This window comes from Acomys russatus, chromosome 12, assembly GCF_903995435.1.
Source record: "Acomys russatus chromosome 12, mAcoRus1.1, whole genome shotgun sequence".
NCBI lineage: Eukaryota > Metazoa > Chordata > Mammalia > Rodentia > Muridae > Acomys > Acomys russatus.
This window is the reverse complement of record NC_067148.1, coordinates 29,170,603-29,193,513: the sequence shown is the minus strand read 5'-3', so window position 1 is coordinate 29,193,513 and position 22,911 is coordinate 29,170,603. Positions and strand designations below refer to the sequence as shown.

Genomic DNA, 22,911 nt, shown 5'->3' with positions numbered 1-22,911 from the left:
CCTTCAGTAGGGGAGGAGTGCAGGAAAGTTGCTCTGCAGTAGGAGGGCAGGCATGTATGAGTCCAGGTGCAAGTTAGTGACAGGTTGAGGGAGTGTTCAAGGAGTAGGTCATAAAGGTCGGGGAAGGGCCACCCCAAAGTAACCTAAGTGACCTTTTCTAGTGTTCGTGTTGCTAGTGGCACCTCCCCCAAACATAATTTGCTGGTTTTGTTATTTTTGTCCCTTTATTGTCTAAACATTTCAGACTGCTTTGTAGTCATTTTAAATTTCCTTCATTTCTAAATTCATTCCCTCACATCTCTCTTTCCATCCTAACTACCACTGTGTTATTCCAAGCTGTCATTATTTCACCATTGGTCAGCTCCAGCATCCAGTATTAATTATCCATAAAGTTCTTATTTTCAGTCTAGCCCATGTGTTTGTACAGATTTAGCTTATGGTAAGTGGGTCAGCCCTTTTTAATCATGCATCATGTCTTTGAAATCAGTCCACCATCTATGACTTGCAGCAATCTGATTCCATGCTGCAGCTCAGGCCCGGCATCCTTGTTGTCTCTTCTGTGAACCCTGTACTGGAACCAAACAGTATTCCCGCTGATCCCTTCCTGCATGCACTTTCTTCTTCTCTTTGTGCTTACTCATGCTTTTCTATCAAAAAAAAAAAAAAAAAAAAAAAAAAGTCTGTATTTTTCTCTTTCCCAGTCTTACTCTGAAAATGCCTGTGCTTTCAGAACCTGTAGGTAGCAATGTCTACTCATAGTTTTCTTATGTTGTGATTCATTACCATGGTAATGTGATTGGTCCACCATTGGTAAGACAAAATGATTTCCTTATTTTCTTATACTCTCTGCATACTGCCAGCTCATAGTTATGTTGTTTCTGTTGTTAACTTAACAGACCAGAGCTTGGAAGTAGCAAAAATTTGAATTTTTGAGTAGCACTAGAATTTTTTCTTTGATTTTTAAAAAAATCAGTTCCCGAAGTCTAGACCTATAAAAGAAGAAGTAGAACATGTTAGTAGTTCTTGTAGTCTCTTCTGTGAACCCTGTGCTGAAACCAAACAGTATTCCCGCTGATCCCTTCCTGCCATGCACTTTCTCATTGCAATGACACAATACTTGACAACAGCATCTTACTGAAGGAATTTTTTACTTTGGCTCACAGTTTGTAGGGAGACTGTCCTTAGTAGCAGGGAAAACACGGTGGCAGTATGGGAGGTAGCTGCTCGCACTGCATCCGCAGCCAAAGGGAGAGAGGAATGATGTTTCTCTGCTTGTTTTCTCTTATTTCCAGTCTAGGACCCAGTCCATGAGATGATACTTCTGTCTTAGTCGGTGGTCTGTTGCTGTCAAGACACCATGACTACAACAACTTTTATAATGGAAAACATGTCACTGGGGCTGGCATGCAGGTTCAGAGGTTTAATCCATGGTCATCACGGTGGCATGCAGGCAGACACGGTGCTGGAGAATTTCGCTGAAAGTTGTACATCTTGAGCTGCAGGCAGCAGGAAGAGAGAGACACTGGGCCTGGCTTGAGCCTTGGAAACCTCAGAGCCCACCCCAGTGACATGCCTCCTCCAACAAGGCCACACCTCCTAATAGTGCCACTTCCTAGTGACCAAGCATTCAAATATGAGTCTATGGGGCTACTCCTGTTCATACCATCACAGCTACCCATCTAGAATGTGGGTCTTCCCTCCTTGTTAAAGTCTGGAAACTCCCTCAGAGATGCACCCAGAGATACATCCTCTAGGTGATTCCAAGTCTAGGAGAGTTGTCGAAGATTAGTCCCCACAGAGATAAATACAGCATTTTTATATTTTGAACTCTAAATATTAAACTTTCTTCATTAAGCAATACAAAATGTAAATGGGAGGAAAAGGCGAAGCTCTGAGGAGTTCTTAAGGAAAGGTGCTGCATTTGTTAATACAGTGTTATTCTAGAGGATTTCTGTGAATGTGACTGTTTGAAATGCCTACTACTGATATTTCAAGAATGACTCAAATTCTTGCTGTGTTGTGTGAGCAGTGTGCTGCCTCTGCCTCTGGTCTGCCCGGAAGCACCTTCAGCTGGCTGCCTGTGTCGAGTCTGACTCATCACTCACTGTATAGCGTCAGCTGATACACAGATTTCAATTTCATTCAATTACCAAGTTTTAATTGGATCCCATTGCCAGATTGGTCTCCTGTTCCAGACTGTTTCCTCCTGGCTGTGCTGTTACTATGGCTACTTGCACTTCCTTCTGCTTAGTCCCTGCAGTAGTTGGTGACATCAACATCTACTCAGGTATGAAGCCAGACAGTCACTGCAAACTGTCATCTGGCATCCTCTTTCTTCTTAGTGCCTATCTGGAATAGAATCAAATCAAGATGGTAAGCCTCTAAATTTCTCCATACCTCTTTTATTTTAGTAACTTTTGCCAAGTTTTAGAATTCTAGGACCTTGGGAACTTGTAGAAATCATCTTTCCCTCCTGCCTCCAACACCAAGCCCAGTGCATTCTTTTAGGAATATGACATATACAGTACATAAACATATGGTGTATACTTTACATAATGCGCCAAAGAAATCTCTTCCTTATTTAATGAGAAAGTGAGAAAGTCTTCCTTTGCTTTAGTTTTTGTTAGTATGGTGTGAGTTTTTTTTTAAGAGAGGATTTTTTGTTGTTGTTGTTCTGTATTTCACTGCTGTGTTTCTTGTATTAATTGATGACCTTTAGGCTTTCTGGGAAATGTTCAGTGGGCTTTTAATGTTTAATGTATATATTTTTAATGGGGGGAAAAAAAGCAAGATCATAAGTGCTGTGGAGTTCATCCTCTGACCGCAAAATTTAAAATTTGCTGCCTGCCCTGGGAGGACATCTGTTCTCACAACCGAACTGTGTAGAATGAAGAATATTATCCATTCAGGTTTAAAAATGATATGCTGTCATGCTTTTTTACATGTGGCAAGTTTATAGCCTGTAGCCTAACTGGATGCCATTTTCTAGTTTCTCCTTAGCTCATGCTACCATTTTTATTCGACAGAGTAAGCTAAGGTCAAGAGGCCTTCAACATCCGCCCTTCTTGTAGCTACTGAAGTAAGAGTCACAGTTAACACAAATAAAAACAAAAATAAAATGAGAGAGATCTGCTAGTCCTTAGGAATAGATTCTGACAATAAAGCCTTTGCATTTACTCTGCTCCTTGTGCCTGGGGTTTTAATTTAACACATCAATGAAAAGACAGCATTTAAGAAGGGAGGAAACACCCAGCAGGACTTACTTTTATTAGTGCAATTTGTAAGAAATTACTGCATTTAATGAGAAAATCGTTAAGCATGGAAAAATGGTCTGTGATGGAACTTGTGGAGGTTAGATGGTGAGATTTTAATTGAGTTTTTTACTTATTAGAAAGAGACGGTGATAATGATGTTAATAATAATGATGATGATAATACTAATAATAAAATCCAGGGCTGCATCTCTTGGTTGAGGTGGTCAGCCTGTGTTTTCTTAGTTCAGCTCCCCTGCTACCCAGCATGCATAGTGTGATGGTGATGGAGAGCCTGGTGTAGCCTTTTTTCTCGTTCTGTGAAGGAGCCACACCACTTGTGCTGCTAACTGAAGGATTATGAGGCAGAGTTCAACAGAACCAATTCTTAAGGGGCAGAGGGCAAGCTCTGTCTAACTCACTGCTGCCTGAACAGACAATTTTAAAGGCCATTTTCAGGCTCATAAAGTTTATGCTTTTTTTGTAATTCTGTGTCTTTTGATTTCTTTTTCCCAATAAGAATATTCACTAGAGATTGTAAAAATTGAAGCAAGGAGCACAGCTATCCAAGGAAAACTTGTTGCAACCTTAGGTTAAAAAACAATTCTGGCCGGGCGTGGTGGCGTACGCCTTTAATCCCAGCAGTTCAGAGGCAGAGGCAGGCCTATCACTGTGAATTTGAGGCCAGCCTGGTCTACAAAGCAAGTCTAGGATAGCCAAGGCTACACAGAGAAACCCTGTCTCGAAAAATAAAAACAAAAAGAAACAAATTAAAAAAAAAAAACAATTCTGCCTGTCTTTGTCGTTTAGAAAAAATATTTTAAATACCTTCTTTTTGTACATTGCTATCCAGCTTGACCCTTGTGAGCACATGGGTTCTCCGGAAGTCACTCAGTTGCTTCTAGGACCTTCTCTGTATTTCCACAGTCACATGGTGGTATGCTGCTGTGTCTCCCCATGCTAAATCTGAAGAAAAAGGAAATGTATGCCACTTAGCTAAAGATGTTACAATTAGTAAAACTAACGGTTTTAATGTGGCTCTGTTTTTGTAGAGTAAAACTTAAAAAAGCTTCAGATGTGCTGGTGAACCTTTTCAGTCAGTTAGCTGGGTTTTGTTGTGTCCCACCTCATTAGAGAGGAAAGAGAAAATGCTGCCGAGCTGTCTTCCTTTATTATTTATATTAAATAATACCTTGTTAATATCCAGTTCTCCTGGAAATATCCAGTTCAAGAATTGGGGAGGGGGGCAGTCTCTTCTGTAAATTCATAAGGCTCAAAGCAGGTGGCCCTAACAGCTAAACCTCAGTCTACCCCTGTGTGCACTGGATGGTCAGGGGACAGGAGGCCGAGGTGGCCCTGCCATTTGCCTTTGCCATTCTCTCAGATCTATAGACCTCTGCAGGTTCAGTCAAGGGAAAATTCTGGCAGGAAATTGGTAGGAGGGTTGGTAGAGGGAGAGGGAAAGGTGCTAAGGGCGTCTGGCTGCTTGCTGCCTTACAGAGCATGCTCAGCTGGCTTTGTAGCGCGTCATCGTGAGAGAAAGGGCTCCTTGTGCTACATTTCCCGTGGCAAATATTTAGAGTGACCTCTTTACTTCTGGCTGATAAACTCAAAAGCTCTGCACCCTAGAGCAGTGGCTCTCAGCCTTCCTGATGCTGCCACCCTTTAATACAGTTCTTTGTGTTGTGGTGACCGTGAACCATGAAGCCATTTCATTGCTCTTTCATGACTGTAATTTTGCTGCTGTTATGAATCATGATGTAAATTTCTGTGTTTTCTGATGGTCTTAGGTGACCCCTGGGAAAGGTCATCCGACCCTCAAAGGGGCTGTGGCCCACAGGTTGAGAACTGCTGTCCTAAAGAGGCACAGGAGGCTGGTTGTTTTGTGATCTGGCTCATTTTAGCTGCCTGTTGTACAATCTATACCACTGACTCCTTTTTATTAGCAAGCTCATATCCTTTTCAACCTTCTGGCTTGAAGCAGAGGGTAATGTACATGTGGGTTTAATTGGTAACAGACTCCTTGCCTAGAGTTTTATCTGCTGGAACATTACCCCTTCTTAGTCTGTTAAAAATGAGTGGCCTAACATGTTTATCTTATTCAAATGCATACATTTTATTGTTGCCTAGTAATTTTTAATAATAAAGATACCATTGTCATTAAGAATATAAATCTGGCCATGTGTAGTGGCACATGCCTGTAATCTCAGCACTCAGGAGGTGGAGGCAGGCGGATTGCTGTGAGTTTGAGGCCAGCCTTGTCTACAAAGCAAATCCAGAACAACCAAAGCTACACAGAGAAACCCTGTCTCGAAAAACAACAACAAAGAATATAAATCTGTTCTTACTATTTAAAAATGATTTAACCACTGATACCCGCAAAATGAGCAATAAGTAAACTTCCCATGAGGCACTGAAGCAGTGAGGAAAAGTCAACTGAGAGGCATTTTGAAGGATACCTGGGTTCAGTAAAATCATTCAGGATGCCTTCGGCATTCGTTATATGTGGTGCTGAGAGAGCCTGTTGCTTTCTTGTTTCTTAGGGAAGAAGGAAAGCTCGTGGTTACTGTCTTGCTTTGGAGTGAAGACTCTCTCTGTAGGTCAGAGGTGGTGAGTGATGGGCAGGTAGGCTATGGCTCCAGGTGTCTTGGCCCTTGTTACCATGCGCTAAGAAGGAAGGTATCCTGCCTTGTAGGACTTGGGATGGTGTCAATGTTTTCTGTAGAGGGAGGGTATGTACTTCAGATAAAACAAGAAAAGTTCCTCTGATGGAACATTTCTGAGTTCCGGCAGGCTTTGAATGTGACATGAATGCATGGCTCGTTTCACATATGAACAAGATCTGAATTACTATATTAAGCTCACATGTAGCCGAATCTAGAATAGATATCTTTGAAGTCTCCTTGAGATAAAGGCCCTTCTCCTGCTGTGGTATCCTAAGATGAATGATCCTTCTAATGACCATTTGTTACACTTGCTGCTAATACGTGTTATTGAGTGACTGGCTAATTCTGAAGAACATTTTGGTGTGTTCTAGTTGGGTTTATGACTTACTGGTAGGCTGTCTCTTAGCCCTGTGGCTGGTGGAGAGGCAGAGAAAAGCACCTGGGAGCAGCATTTCCTTCATACAGCAGAGCAAGGGAGCCAAAGCGTAAACCAGCTAGGAAGGAATATTGTTTTTCCCAGTCATTTCTTGCAGCTTGCTATTTATTTTTCAGATAAGTTAATATGGTTTCACAACACTCCTAGCTCTCTTCATACTTAATACCTTACTATTGTTATTATTGTTGTTAATATTATTATTGTTCTGATATGTGTATGTATTACATTTTCCAGTGGACTATACAGTCCTCAAAGAGAAGGGGCTTACCTTCCCCTTAACTGAATCCTAAGGCACATAGCGTCATGTCTTGTACACAATAAATATTACGAGGACACGCTAATGAAGTGGCTGCTAAGTGAAGCAAAGCGAAGCAGTCATGTTACAGCTTCCTAAGATTCCTCACTGTCGTTTCAGAGGAAATAGAGGACTTGGAGTATCTGGGATTAGTGTCCTTGACCTCTACAGGGGTTTCTTTGTGCCTAGATACACAAACTGCCAAGGAGGCTGCTGTGCGCTATATTAGAAATCCCAGCCATTTGGTTACTTTACCTTTGCAAACCGAAAAGAGAAAATGCTTTTGTTTGCTTTGAGCTTCCCGTTGATGGTTTTCTCGTGCCCAATAGTCAAGGTTGTATTATTTACCTTTTTAAAAAGACCATTGGAACATGCTGTCTCTCCTTTGAATTGTGCTTGGATATTAATTTACTGCAGGAGGACGCATTGGGGGAGATTTCTGAAATTGCATAGGGAAGTGTTTCTTTAATCCTCAAATTTGTCAAATGCTTTATAATAATGGAGATCATAATCTCCGGGTTGGGAGGAGAGATGGAATGGTGCTTGGGGATATTTTTTTCTTCCTGAGAAATTGCTATATGAGAAAATGCTTCATTCAATTAAAAAAAATCCTTTCTGTATGCTTTAAGGTCCTCAAGAAATGAGTAGATGGCATTGATTCAGGCCTTTTGTAAGGCACGGAGCAATGTTCAGGCCGCTGATTCACAGAGTTAGTGGCCCTAAGCCCTCGCAGGTGACTCTCAAAAGCAGCTTGCTTTAGTACTGCACTCTCACATGCATTTTAAACAGTGTTCAAATGAGGTCATGATTTGGGAAAGGACAGTCTTAGAGAGTCTTGGCCATGCCGCATAAACTGTCACGCAGCCAGGCATGGCGTCATTTCAGGGGTAAAGGGGAGTGTGCCTCAAGGCCATGGTGTTCATGTTCCATTGGTTTCTTCTTCAGCTTAGGTCAGGGCATGCGTCTATTTCTCTCTGCTGTTTTCATACTAAAGAATTCCGTTTTTCTTTGTTTGTGAGGCAGCCACAAGTTTCAGCTTGCCTTGCAAATGATAACATTATTAATGTCCTTCTACTTTCCAAGTCATTTATATGTTGCCCACTAACAGCTATTGCTTATTAAGTATCCAGAGCTAGTGCAGGGCTGAGATGCATGGGAAATATTCAGGTCCAGGAAGGGCACAGACACAGTAATGATTGCTCATTCTAGTGATGGATGTGGACTGCTCTTTCCTAATGTGATCTGGGATTGGTAAAAGGTAGGTTGTTCCTAGCTTGTTACTTTTCATGCCTGGTTTCTTTTGACAGTGACCCCGAGTCTTAGAGTTAGGGGAAACGCTGGAGGATTAATTTCCTGTGACTATATTAAGAAAAGTAGTTTTGAGTTGTCCAAATTTAAAAATAAAAACAAGTACAAGAACAAGATTTTAAATAAAAAAGCAAACAAAAACACAAAACAAAGCATCCTACTATAACCTAAAGAAAGAATGCTTAACTATAATTCTAACAACTTCAGACATTTAATTTTATGTCTTGACAAATGGCAAGTACTACCAATTTTCTTTTTTCAAAAGATTTATTATTTTTAATTATGTGTATGTTTATGTCTGTGTGAGTGTGTGCATGTGAGTGCAGTGCCCATAGAAGCCAGAAGAGGGTATCAGCTTCCCTGGATGTAGATTTACAGACTGTTGTGAGCTGCCCTATGTGGGTTTTGGGAACAGAACTCCTGGGCTCTGGAAGAGCAATATGTGTGTTCTTAACTGCTGAGCCATTCCTCTAGCTCCAAGTTCCTTACAAAATCTCTCTCTCTCCCCCTCTCCTCACCTATCCTCTCCTCTCCCCCATTTCTGTGCCCTCTCTCCTCTCTCCTCTCTCCCGTCTCTCCCCCACCCCCTTTTGTTTTTGAGACTAGTCCTGGCTGTCCTGGAACTCACTTTATAGACTAGGCTGGCCTCAAACTCACATAGATTTGCCTGCCTCTGCCTCCTGTGTTCTGATACTAAAGGCGTGGACCACAATGCCTGGCACCAAAGTTCTTAAATACGGACTTTAGAGATAGAATCTTGCATCTTATCCCTCCCCAAAGAAACTTGGCTAGTATGCATCCAGACTCCGAGGCTCTTGAGCAAGAGTTCATCCTTATAGTCCATTTGCACCAAGAATTGTGCTATGTTCTCACAAACATCTCTGACTCCTCAGAAAATAAATTTGTTATTTTATATTCTAGCGAGTCTCCAGTTAATAAGGCATATTGAACAGTTTCTGGATACCAATGAAACACTGTATTTTATGAAGAGTATGGACTGCATCAAAGCTCTCCGGGAGGAAGCCATTCAGGTAACTGTGTCCCCCATCTTCTACTCCAGCAGCACCCCACAAATAAGCCTGGGTCTTGGAAGGCATCATCCTCACTGCAAACACTACAATACACCCAGAGGAGTGGAGATGACTAAACTCATGGCAACTGTCATCATCGTCTCTCAGGAATGATGGAGGTTGTTGGGGCTGGGAAAGGGGTTCGTCCCTCAGGGTTAGCTTTTTCTGGCACCAGTGTACAGATAAGCTTTATGTTCCTGCTTAGAGAATCAAGGAAAGGCCCATTGCTCCCAGGTAGCCCTGTCATAACAAAGGATAAGCTAACTCTTAGGAAGTATATGTTAGTGTGTTTGCTGAGAAGGATTTTACAAAGACGGGAGTAAGCATAGGAATGCCAGAAGAGGCCTAGAACCCTACAAATAATAAGAATTCCCCAGTGTTGTGAGTGGGTTTTCTTTGTTTTGTTAGGAACTTTTAAAAAATGCTTAAAAGTCGGCTGTGGTGGCGCACTCAGGAGGCAGAGGCAGGCGGATTTCTGTGAGTTCGAGGCCAGCCTGGTCTACAAAGTGAGTCCAGGATGCCCAAGGATACACAGAGAAACCCTGTCTCGAACCCCCCTCCCCAAAAAGAAAATGCTTAAAAACTTCTTCCAGATAATTTATGGGCTTTATTCCTCTAGAGTATGTTTTTGTGTGGGTGCTGATTAAATATTTGCTGAGTTAACAAATTAATACTTAGAAAAGTTAGGTGTTTGCAAAGAATGACAGGAAAATGAGAAGCTGGCTAAAATTAGAATGAAAGACTCAGCTGGGCATGGTAGAACACACTTTTAATCCCAGCACTCAGGAGGCAGAGGCAGGTGAATCTCCGTGAGTTCAAGGCCAGTCTGGTCTACAAAGTGAGTCCAGGACAGCCAAGGCTACACAGGGAAACCCTGTCTCAAAAAACAAACAAAACAAAACAAAGAACTAAAGATTCAAAAGTAGATGGTCCAAATACCCTACAGATAAAAAACAAAATTTTGGAAAAGTAGAATCAGGAAAACGCTAAGGGTGGCTCAGATGAATACACTGTTGGCACCACAGGTCCAGTTAGGACTTGGGTGGGAAGACAGAAGGAAAGGTAGAACTGTCCATCTCAGTCTCAGCAGCCTGGTGTGGATGAGGCCCTGTGCTCCATCTACATCACCATAGCAACAATGAAAGCAAGATGGAAGAGGAGCAAGAGACACTGGAGGCAGACTGGTCCATCTTAATGTAAACCTGTGTTAAGCAGTAAAATTAGTTTAAAAGAACATGGAATTCACCCAAAGAAACAAAATACCAAGGAGTCCTTTGCTCCCTAAAGACCCCTTACATTTTCTGATATATGATGACATATAGTTGTCCTCTCCTTCCCCTTGCAGTACAGTCTCCCTGGCTACTGACAGGGTCTCAGTAGGCTTAGGACTCATAATACAGCTGAGGCCGGCCTTGAACTCCTCATTCCCTTGCCTATGTTTCTCAGTGCTAGGATTATAGCCATGTTCCAAGGAGCCAAGATGGGTATGTTTCTTAATTTAAAAAAATAGATAGATAGATAGATAGATAGATAGATAGATAGATAGATAGATAGAGATATATACTAGATATGACATTGTAAAATACTTATTTTTTTCAAGATTTATTTATTTATTTATTTATTTATTTAATGTTATGAATGCTCTGTCTGCATGTACACCTGCAGGCCAGAAGAGGGCACCAGATCACATTATAGATAGCTATGTGCCACCATGTGGTTGCTGGGAATTCAGGACCTCTGGAAGAGCAGATAGTGCTCTTAACTTCTGAGCCATCTCTCCAGCCCTGAAATATTTATAGTTAAAATAATATGACTGACTTTTACTTTAAGGTTCCTCCAGGAGCTGTGAGAGATAGGGGTGTACACAGGGCAAGATTGGTTGAGTATCGCTGGGGTAACGTAGTGCAGTGGTAGAGCACTCAGCCCAGTGTACCTGTGGGTTGGTTGAGTATCACTGGGTAATGTAGCTCAGTGGTAGAGCCCTCAGTGAGCATGTACGTGGGCCTATGGGCAACCTGATAATCACAGAAAGAAACAAAGGTTGGATAAATTGACAATTCTTAAAGTCAGATGATCAGGGCAGGAGCTGCATGAGCATGTAACGAACTGTTGTTTTGTTTGAAATTGTCTGCACTGAAAGTTAAAAAGGAAGTTCTCAGCTGCCAAAATCCATGTGGCTCTGAGCTTCACTTGCCTCCGGTGGATAGACAGCTTTCCAGTTCACAAAGGACAGAGCAGTCTGAGTTGCTAGTTTCCAGTTACCAAAGCATGTTTTATTTCTGATGGATTCGAGTGCAGTACATTGGTTGAAGGTGAGTGCTGCTTTGCACTTGCTCTACTGGCCTCTTGTATTCTTGTCCACCCCCAGTTTTCAGAAGAGCAGCGCTTCAACAGTTTCCTGGAAGCCCTTCGAGAGAAAGTGGAAATTAAACAATTAAATCATTTCTGGGAAATTGTTGTTCAGGGTAAGGTGGTGTTGGTTTCTTCAAATATTTATGCTACTTAAAATATACACAAAACTTTCCTTTTTTAAAACCTTTCTCATTTTCATATATGTGGTGTGCATGTATGTACATATGCATGTCTGTCTGTGTGTGTGTACACGTGTACACACACGTACACATGTTGGAAAGCATCTTTATTGTTGTTACTTTTTAGATGGAGTTACTCTGATCACCAAAGATGAAGGCTCTGGAAGCTCTGTCACAGCTGAGGAAGCCAGAAAGGTATGGAGAGCTAATCCCCTCGCTGCCGTTAGATGAGTTACCCATGAGGACACAGTGCACCCATTTCTTATCAGCCAAGTCAGCTGCCTCGGCTGTAGCATTCTTAGACGGGACGTCAGCCTGGTCATTTTCCCACGGTTCTCCTTCTAGAATCCACCTGGAGTCCCAGCTTCCATAACGGCAGAACTGTGGAACTCCACAGTGTACTTCCTGCTTAGCCTAGATCCTAATAAAATCTATGAAGTCCCACTCTCCCACCCCTCTCTTCCCTACCTTAATTTTTTAAAAGTTACATTTTAATTTGTGGGGGGCAGGGCAGGTAGGCTGCGCGCAGTGGTGCATGGCATGGGGAGACGGTGCGTGTGTAGATGGGTGATAGAACTGCAAGAATTGCTTCTCTCCTACCATCATGTGGGTTCCAGGGCTTGAACTCAGGTTGTCAGACTTAATGGCAAACACGTTTACCCACTGAGCCAGCATCTAGCTGCACCCTCCCCGTCTCTTTAAAAAAAAAAAAAAAAAAATACTGATCAAACAGCAAAGGCTGATGCCCTAAGCTCTGTGGCAGAGTGATTGGCTAAAGCACCATGCCCAAGGCCCTGGGTTTGTTCCCTCGCACTAAAACAAAACAAAGATAAGAACCACTCCAAAGGCTCTGCTGGGTTGAGACAGGTCTGAGGAAGGATTTGTTTGAGGTTTCCAAGCTATTTATTTGAACATAATGTGGAGCTGGTAGAGAAACACTCCGAGTCTAGCAGTGGGAATAGCCTGGTGTTTTCAGTGGAAGACCCCATGTCTACAGGACCCACGAGCTTTTGATTGGCACAGTTGTTAGGCTAAGGCCTCCTTGTTTGATGTATTGAATATTAAATCTGACTCAGCTGTCAGTCAGATATATGTAGCTATTTAGTTCAGTAATTCTTCTTTGTGCCTCAAGGTTGTAATGAAATTTTTATGATATTAAATTGAGTAACTCAGAGTACACGGTTAGTAACACTGTTCCAGTTGCAGACACTGGCCAACCTAGTCCCACTACCACAGTGTGGAAGACTAAGCTACTGCAGGATAGTCCCTGGGCTTGGGTACCAACAGCACTCTGATCTCTAGAAGCTCAAATGGTCAGTTCCAGGAGCATCAGGCTGGGCTGGAGACTCAGAAATAGCCACAGGTGTTAAGGAGGCCTTGACCTGTGGCTGGGAAACCAGAATAGCTAGTATGGAATGGAAGGGACAAGACTGGGATCGTCATTATTTTTGTAACTTCTGGCAAAAAAAAAAAAAAAATTGCCATCAGTTTTCTACTCAGGAAAGGCATTCATTATACAGGAAGCAAAGTATTATTTGGGAGAGAAGTTAACCAGCAATAATTAAGAATTTTTACTAAGTATTTTGATTTGCAAAGTGTTTTTTTCTTATTTTATGTTTGATTTGTTTTTGTTTGGGGGGGGTTGTTTTGTCTTTTTGAGATGGGTTCTATAGCTTAGGCTGGACTTGATCTCCCCTTCTTCTTGAGGAAGACCTTGAATGTGAAAAAATGTGTGTGTGTGTGTGTGTGTGTGTACGTATGTGTGTGCACATGTTTAACTGTGTGTAAGTGCAGGCACACTCATGCTATGACATGGATGTGGCGATCAGTGACCATGGTTATCATACTTGTCTTCCTGTTTGAGACAGGATCTCTTTTTGCCACTGCCCCGACAGTATAACTGACCCGCAAGCTTTTGGGGCTTCTGCTGTTTTTACCTCCCGTCTCACTGCAGGAACTTAGGCTTAGGCATACGTACCATAGTGTCCACCTTTCACACGGGTTCTCAGGATCCAAATCCAGGTCTCCATGCTTGTGAAGCATGCGCCTTACCCACTGAGCTGTTTCCTCAGTTCAGCCTTCAGTTCTGATCTTGCTGCCTCCATCTCTCAAGTGCTGAGATTACAGGTATACATCACCACACAGGTGCCCACAGTGCTGGGAATTGATCCCAGGGCCTTGCACTTGCTAAGAAAGCACTCCACCGACTGAGCTGTGCCCCACCCACCCTGCCCATTGCATAAGTTTTTGTTAAAGAACAGGTCTGGGCCTACCCTTGATATTAAAATTACCGTGTTCCCAAGAATACTTCATGGTGCTGATAAGCTCCATAGTGCCTAGAGCCACTTCTGCCACAGTTGGTACTGAGTGCCATGGGCTTGAGACTGTCACTCAAATATTTGGTTTTATTTCTATTTGTCATTTTATACAATGCTGTAATCAATCCAGGGTGTGTGTGGGGGGGGGAGGGAGAGGGAGAGAGGGGTAGATATTGTATGTGCTTAATGTAGACCTTATAAAAAGACAGAAATTCCATTTTTCTGCATTTAAGCTTGGTTCAAAATTAGACTAGAAAATAAAAACATAACCTGTAGTGGGGAAATGCCAACTTAATGCTACAACTTAATTTGTTCATAGAAGCAAGAGCAGTCATTGAGTTTTTCAGGTTGTCTGCCTCCACTTGTGGGCACACAAAAACTGGTTGTAGGTGGAGGCTTTTACTCCAAGTCTAGGCAGGGAGGATCTCTAGTTAACACTGGGAAAGACAGATACTTTGATGGCCTTTATCCTTTTTGATGGTGGGTGATGGCTGCCACTGACCCATTACTTTATAAAGTTTAAAGATACCGGAGGGTAATCCTTAAAAAGCAAAGGCTTTCTCTCAAGGTAACATCTTTAATGGAAAAAAAAAAATTCTTATAACTCCCTGTTCCACCAGATGATAAGACTCATCTGGACAAATCTGTGGCGATTGTAAGGGAGATGGATGCTTTGAGTCCTACCTCTCATCCTCTTGCCAGTCTCTTGCCCAGCACATGATGGACTGGCTGACTTTAAGGAACTGACCCAAGTGATCGTGGTGGCACAGGTCAGAGATCTGAATGACAGATTGGCTGGTTGGAGATCAGGTCAGGAAGGGATACTGTGTGACCATCTCAAAGAAGAAAACAGCTGTGCCGTTCAAGGCCGTCACCTGATTGGATGAGGCTCTCTGGCATTATGAAGGGTGCTCCTGAAGTCAGCTTTTATAAATGCTTATCTTACTATGAAGCGCCGTCCCAGCAACATCCGGCCAGCATTTGACACACAGCTGGGCTTCAGGTTCGGAGAAGTCGGAGTACAGCTGTGCCAGTCAGCTCTTGCTAATTATAGGAAGTCCACATATAATTTAATTTTAGTCATTATGCATTATGAAAATCCGTCATCTCGGTGAGGCTGACTGCATATTCTGGTCTTTACAGGAAGCAGGCTTCCCTCCCAGCAGCACATCTTACCCCAAAGTGTCACATCTCGGTGAATATTGAGTTAGTGAAGGAGGGAATCTTAAAAGAGAAGACACTTCCAAATTATATGAGATGAGTTCTGAACTGCATGCATGCTACCATCTTTCAAAGTTAAGAGCGTAGTGCCTATGCATCAGGAGTTTTAATGGCTGATAATTAAGCTTCAGAGAGAAATTTCAGTTAATTGCTAGGAATAAGGTGAGCCCTTAGATGATTCTAATGTCACCAGGACTGAGTCAGTTGTAGTTTAACACAACTCTGGGGAAGTCGCCATCTTTGTGTAGAGGTAGCATAGTGAGTATCAGGTGGGAGACACCCTCCTTCAATCACTGGCTGCCTGGTGCCTTCTTGCTTGTTGAAGAGTGTTTCTTTTTTGTTTGTTTTTGTTTTTGTTTTCTCAAGACAGGATTTCTCTGTGTAATAGCCCTGGCTGTCCTGGACTCTCTTTGTAGACCAGGCTGGCCTCGAACTCACATCAGTCTGCCTGCCTCTGCCTCCTGAGTGCTGGGATTAAAGGCCTGCACTACCACCACCTGGCTTATTGCTGTGTCCATTAGCAGAATAGTAGTTGATTTTCCTCTAAGTCCCAATTTAGCCTCATATTCTTGGCTACTTTTGCGGTGTCAGGTCTCTAAGTTCCATCTCATGGAGTGGGTCTTCAATCCAGTCAGAAAATGGTTGGTTATTACTATAACATGTGCCATTATTGCACAAGCAGATCTTGTAGTCAGGTCACGCCTGGTTATTTATGTGAATGCTGGGATCTGAACTCAAGTATTCATGTGTATGCAGCAAGTACTCTTTTTTGTTTCTTTATTGTTATGTAAATGAGCGTTCTATATTCATATAGCGCCTGCATGCTAGAAGAAAACATTGGATCCCATCATAGATGGCTGTGAGCCGCCATGTGGTCGCTGGGAATTGAACTCAGGACCTCTGAAAGAGCAGCCAGTGCTCTTCACCACTGAGCCATTTCTCCAGTCCTGCAGCAAGTATTCTTAACCATCTCTGTTGCCCCTAATTTAGTATTTATACCAAATGTTTACATGATAATATTTTGACTCACAAAGAACTTCCACAGTGTGTGATATTCATTCAGAATATGTGTATATGTGTATCTATGCACATCAGGTAAGAGTAGGACATAATGGGGGTAAAATCTTGTACTTATTTAACCGTAGAACCAGTGGTTCCCATCACCACTCTGATCTTCACAGTGACCTTCTAAGAACTGGCAAGAGTGGAATACCATCCTATTACCACTGGGAAGCCAAGCCCTAGAAAGGTTAAACAGGGTTATCCTGTGAGCTCTCAGAGGCAGCGAGAAGATTAAAATACCAGATTCTGTGCACTGCAGTGGGCCTTCATTTCTCAGTGAATAAATGGTCTTATAAGTGGAACCTTTGACCAACAATCACTAAAGCACATCTGTTCCCATCTGCTTCATTTCAGCAAGTAACGGGCAACGCCAAGAGGCGCTTACAGTGACCCAAAGACCATCAAATAGAGCCCGAGCTGTGGTTCACCTCAGAGTGCATCCTGAAGTGTCTGGTGTGAACAGTTATGCTTTTGTGTCAGTGAGCTCTTTATTTTATACTAAACATGCCTTTATGGCCAGGGGGCGCTTAGTGGGTAAAGCACTTAGTACACAGTGAAGAAAGGGGGCCTCTGCTAGAAGGCAAGGGCTGACACCTAGAGTTGTGCTTAGCCGAGCTGCACAGGGTGGCATGTATGTGTTTTTATTTTATGTGTACATGTATTTTGCTTGTATGTATGTATGTGTGCCCTCAGAGTAAGAAGCGTAAACTGGGGTTACAGACAGCTGTAAACCTAACTTGGGTCTTCTGGAAGGGCAGCAAGCGCTCTTAGCCAGTGACCAATCTCCAAAGAACTGCTTCTTTCTAGACATGGTGATGCCTGAGCTGGGAGGGTCCTGCGCTCAAGCTACAGCCAGATCCTGGCTAAAGAGGAAAAGAATCATTTCTCTAACTGGTAGGTGGTCTCTGTTGGACCCTGTGACCATTTCCTTTATTCCTTTCTGCTTTAAATCATTGATGTAGTTTTTATGGGTGTTGGGGGGGTGTGACTCTTTGTGTGTGTGTGTGTGTGATCTTGCAGTATTTTCTAATAGTTATTTTGAACTTAGTACATTTTTGTCTTGTTTTTATTTTTTTATTATTTTTTGTTTTCTGAGACAGGGTCTCACTATGTGGCCTTGGCTGTCCTGAAACTCATTCTGTAGACCAGGCTGGCCTTGAACGTACAGAGATCCACCTGCCTCTGAGATTAAAGGAATGTGCTGCCGTGCACAGCCAGCTTGGTGATTTTTACATTTAAATTTTTATTAAGGCAGAGCATACATAGAATAAACATTCACAAGCACCATGTGTATCCACCTTGGTGGAGTCTTACATACCATGTACCCGGATGTCTACTCCCCAAAAGGCTCCCCAGCACCTTCCCAGTCAGAACCTTCTGTTGCCTGTGCAGCCACTGCTGAATGCCACGAGAGAGCCCTTTTGTCTGCTCCTGGCCTTCATATTCTTGGAGACATGCCCTTTGTGATTCACCGCTAGTGCTCTCGCGTGTTCTAGTGTGTAGTGTCCTTGTTCTGCCTCCACCACAGTGTCAGTCCTTTCTCCCGGTGACAGGCATTTGGGTTGTTTGGAACATTTGACATTTACAAATCAAGGCCTGGTAGGTGTTGTTGTACACACTTGGATACGAGCTGGGTATAACCCTATAGTTAGAGCATTTACACTTAGCGAAGCAGTTTTGCCTATGTTAGTTCATCTGAGACCAAGCACAAGCCTTGAGTTAGAGGGGGTGTTTGGGAGTAGTGAGTTGTGTCTTGGTCAGAATCTTGCCCAGGGTTCCTACGAAACCAGCTGGGCTAAGGGTTAGCACCAGGCTGCAGGCTTTCTCTGCTGTAGTCTATTATCTTTATGAATGAAAGAAGACATTTATGTCATTTTAGGTAACTGTGTGCTTTTTTAAGCTTGAACTCGCTGTGTGGTGGGGGATGACCTTGAACTCCGGACTCCTTCTTTACTTCATGACTGAACCACCACATCTTGCTTTGTTTTGTTTGCTTTCTTTTTTTCTTTTAATCCCCCCCCCCCTTTTTCTGCTGTAGTGTTGGGGATTGGACCCAGGCTTAGCACATGCTAGACAGTCTCTCTTCCACTGCTGTCGCTACCTGATATTTTTGAATGACCTGTAGTCATCTGATGTTGTTGGAAAGCCTTAGGAATCTGTTTTGAGGCAAAATCTCACTTTGTGGCCTAGAACTCCTTATGTAGGCTTGGAACTTACAGCAGTCCACTTGCCTCAGCCTCCAAGTGCTGGCATTGCATGTGTGAGACACCAAATCTGGCCCCATGTGTTTTCAATATGGGTGTTGGTAAGGGTCTGATTGTTAGCTTTTAGTCTTAATGGAAGGCGAAAACTGGCAGTTCCTCTGCAGAGGTTATTGATTCCACTTCTCCGACCGTGGCCAGCGTCGGAGCTCGTGTACTTAGAGGTAGCACTGTCTCTTCATTTCGTGACGATCTTTAGGTAAGGAGGCTCTTTGTGCTAGCCCCAAGTAAATGATGGTGGTCTGAGGAAGGGGAAAACATGTCACCCAAGTGTCCTTTCTGTTTTTTCTCCACCTCAGGATAGGCAAAGGAAAAGAACAAGAGACCTTTCTGCTACAGTCCGAGAATTTGGTTGATTGAGAAAGCATCCCAGTTCTTGAGTGCTCTCTCTCCAGCTGTGTCACTCATAGACTAGAAATTACTTCTGTTAAAACTGATGAGGAGCGCTCTGCAGAAGAGCTCAGTCTCGCCTGGGGCTTTGGGGAGGATAAGGAAGCCTTTAGCCATAATCTGCTTATGCAGGAATGTGGAGCAGATCTGTCTGGGAGTCAGTTGCAGATGTTCTGCACTTGGTGGAAACTCGGGCTTTGCTTTTCTCCTTTCTTCTGCTCTGCTCTTCCTAGGAACTTGGCCTTGCGTCAGAGATGTGCCGTGCATGTTTAATTATATATACTACGGCCATACTGTGCAGACAGTCCTCTCTTAATTTATCTTTTAGGAAGGGAGACAGTGGGCGCTGGGAGCTTTTAGAGGATGATGCCAAGATGTGTTAGGGTTTCTCTAGATTCATCAAGGAGTGCTACTGCCACCAAGCACATAGAGGTTATCATTTCTTTGAGAGGTGCTAGTTAGCTGTGGCCCCATGGGAGTATATATCAAGAACCAGCTCTCCCTTTTCTTCTTCTCTTAGCTGCGTATTTCTGATATGCGGAAAATCATCTGTGTAGGTGTGGAAGAGACAAGGTAGGAAATTATCATTTTAGTACAATAATCAGGGCAGTGCAAAGATTAAGAATCAAGAATGGAGGCCACGTGTGGTGGCTCACACCTTTAATCCCAGCACTTGGGAGGCAGAGGAAGGCAGATTGCTATGAGTTCGAGGCCAGCATGGTCCACAAAGCAAGTCTAGGACAGCCAAGCCTACACAGAGAAACTGTCTTGAAATGCCTTCCCCCTCCCAAAAAAAAGAATCAAGAATGGTCAACGCTTATTTTTAACTTTTGACATAGTAAACCATGTGCAAAACTTCACTTACCTGCAGCTGGCCCTGAGATAACTTTATTAATATCACCCAGAATCAGCGATGCCTAAGCTGCATTACAGATCTCTTAAGACTGTCTCTCCTGGATTTTCTCTCTGATAGCACTGATGCCAACTCTGCACAGGATCTAGTGGAATATGTCCAAAGGACTATGGGAAGATCATTGTGTCTTTAAAGAATTTCAGTTAAAATGGAGATGAAAAAGAAGAGGAGGAAAACAAAAAACCTAGGGAAGAGAAGCCATCAACAGACTACAGAGCCAGGGAGGCAGACATAGCCTCAGGCCTGCAGTTCTGTCGTGTATGTGCATATGTGTGTGTGTGTGTGTGTGTGTGTGTGTGTGTCTGCTGTCTGTCTGTCTGTGTCTGTGTGTCTGTGCCTGACCTGAGATTGCTCCTAGGACATGCTCTGTGCAGCCTCGTATTTAATGGGAGACTCTGCTTTATGGCTTGTTAAGGAGATATCTTCTTGGTAGGTCTTGAGTTTCAAAGGTGTCATGGTCATCCCTAGGGATTCATAATGAACACAGTTCTTGCCAGTGTTCGTGTTAGGGAAGCAAGAAAACTGCAAGTACATGGTTTTTTCCTGTTGCATGGAGGCAGGGTTGAGCTGGAAGGCTTGCTTACCACACAGAATAACAACAGAAAGAAAGCTGTGCCCACCTCCACTGCCCCATCTAAAACACGTCTACAGGCTCATGTCACCTTACCTGGAGTATAGGTGCTACAGGAGGGTCATCTTCTGTGTCGGGACCGTAGGCTTTAGTCAGACCCACCTCTTAGAAGCAGTTGCCATGTGCTCTGAAGTCTGAGGAGGTGGCCTGCTGTTCTGTGTTGGAGGGCAGGATGGGAAACAGTGTTCGCATCATTGCCAGAGCCTCTCTGCCTTAGCAGACTGATGTGGATGCCTTCACCTGCCTGTTTTCCAACCATTTCTAATGCTAACAGGGATTTCAACCAAAGGCTCAGCAAAAGCTCACCAGTTTTGTTCTCTGTTGACATCTGTCCTTGGTTGCATTCAGGAATAGGTGGTTATAATCTTGCTTAATTCTTCAAATGAGACAGGAGGAGCTGGTTTTATGTGGGGGACGGGTTTTATTATTTTCTTAACCTGAACACGCCAGTGCACCCTGTGGAATATCAGGTGTGCACCATCACCTCTTTACCAGGCACTGGTGTTTCGCCCTCTCTACAGTCACTCTCGGGGGGCTAGTGTGGGCCATGGGACCTTAAAACTAGCCCTCATGGTAAGAGAGGAAGGAGCACTTGGCCAAGCTCCTGTGTCTCAGAGCCTTCCTATGTTTGCCTATCCTTTTCACCAAAACAAAACCAAAAAACCCAGAAATGATCATTCCATTGTCATGACTGACTTCCTGTTTACAGTTTCTGGCCCCCAAAGAAAGCGCAAAAGAAGATGCGATGGGACTTGAGGAAGGTGGCGATGTGGATGATTTAGTGAGTATTTTAACATGCACCAGGTGTTTAAAGACTGAGTTGTCAGCTGTAAATACAGCCACAAAATCTGCCATCGTAGAGTTGGCTTTTGTTTGTTTGGTTTTTGTGCGTTAATATCACACACACCAGACGTTCCTTGCACTGTTACTTATTACCAATACAAATGTAATCGGATAGGTAATTTCATAATGGGAATGCCTGTGTTCTGCGGTTCCAATTACAGTGTCCATTCAGGTTAATCCTCCCCTCTGAGAGCTAACACAGAGCCAGGGAATCTATCCCCTTAGTAGAAAATGCTACAATTTACCGAGATTGTTCTTAACCAGGAAACAAGCAGTATACCATTCAGTTTGTGTGGGTTGACGAATACAAACATCCTTAAAAAGCCCACTTCTTAAATGTTCTCAATTAGCTTAAGATAAACAAATCAGACGGTAGGCGTTTGAAGATTTCTGGACCTCCTCACACCATGCCATGGTGCTGGGAAGCTGTGCTAATGTGGGCTGTCACAGCAGTCGCTCATGTTTGGGAAAAACCACACCCTTCAGCCTCACATGAAAACTGGAGTGACAACCACATACTGTGCTACCAGCCTTTTGGTGGAAAAGTTTTGAGGGCTGGAATGAGGAAATATTGGGTGTCTAAGTCCCAAAATAGTTGGCAGACAATACCCATTCAGGTTTGCGTGTGTGGCTACCAGTACAACTTCCATTCAGCCTGGGTCCTTTCTAAATATGTTCTTCTTGTTTACAGCTGGACATGATCTAGACTGTGGACGTGTCGGGAAGCCAGGAGTGCCATCTCCATGTTGCTGAGCCTTCTGCCTGAGCATCCTGGAGGCCATGCAGGGGGCACCTGAGGCTCTGGCCACCATGCCAGCAGACAACTTAGGAGCAAAGCACCCCAGGTCTTTATAGACTGACCACAAACACATATATTAGAAAGAATGACTTAGACCTTATCTAAATTGATAAAGAGTCAATATTTTCTGATTGGCATCTCATTTCTTGTGTGAAGTCTTACTCTTCTTGGTATGTTATACACATGCATTGAAGTTTCTGGAAAGTAGACCTCATCTTGCCCTGGTGTGATGGTGAGGAATGCAGGGATGCAGTCGTGTGAGATTATTAGACCCTTTTAGAGCCACGGCATAGCCGCAGGTGAGATTCTTAGCCCTGCTCAGGAGTCATTGGCTGGGTCTGCCAGTGGCAAGAGCAGCTTGTGCAGAGGGACCAGTAGAGTTTCGTTCTTACCCAGTGAGCGAGTTGGGAAAGTCACGCCTAGTGACTGACCCTGCTGTCTTTCTCTTAAAGTGTTCCCACCACCACTTTAGCTTATTCAGGTGGCTTTCTTTGACAGGGCGGGAAGCGGAGCACAATGTCAGCTAGGGACTGACTGTGTTCTCATGAAGAGGCCTTTGTTCAGCCCTGTCTCTGTCATTCTGGCAAACCCTGAGGAAAACACAAGGCCCGAGAGGTTCCTTATCAGTAGCTACAACTATGCCCATCTCACTGTTCCAGCTAGCACAGGCAGGACACACAGACTTTTTTTTTTCCCCACACATAGAAATGTTGAGTGTGTGTGTGTGTGTGTGTGTATACCTGCAGGAAGTCAGGACAACTTGCTTGTCTGTTCTCTCCTTCCATCATATGGGTCCTGCAGATTGAGTTCAAGATATCAGACTTGGTGGCAAGCACCTTGACCTGCTGAGCCATCTCTCTGGCCTCACAGGTGACTTTTTTAATAGACTGCCTCTTGGCTATATATATCCATCTTGT

At 43.4% G+C, this 22,911-nt stretch overlaps 1 protein-coding gene across 1 annotated transcript in view; it reads left to right on the top strand.

Moving 5' to 3' along the window:
* Positions 1–21,262, top strand: part of Xrcc5 (X-ray repair cross complementing 5) — an 87,026-nt gene extending 65,764 nt beyond the window's left edge. The window contains exons 17-20 of the mRNA XM_051154125.1: positions 8,877–8,986; positions 11,394–11,490; positions 11,684–11,751; positions 21,062–21,262. Of these exons, the coding sequence (XP_051010082.1) occupies positions 8,877–8,986; positions 11,394–11,490; positions 11,684–11,751; positions 21,062–21,247 (461 nt within the window). The 3' untranslated portion in view covers positions 21,248–21,262. The remainder of the gene's footprint in view (positions 1–8,876; positions 8,987–11,393; positions 11,491–11,683; positions 11,752–21,061) is intronic.
* Positions 21,263–22,911: the final 1,649 nt, after the last annotated feature.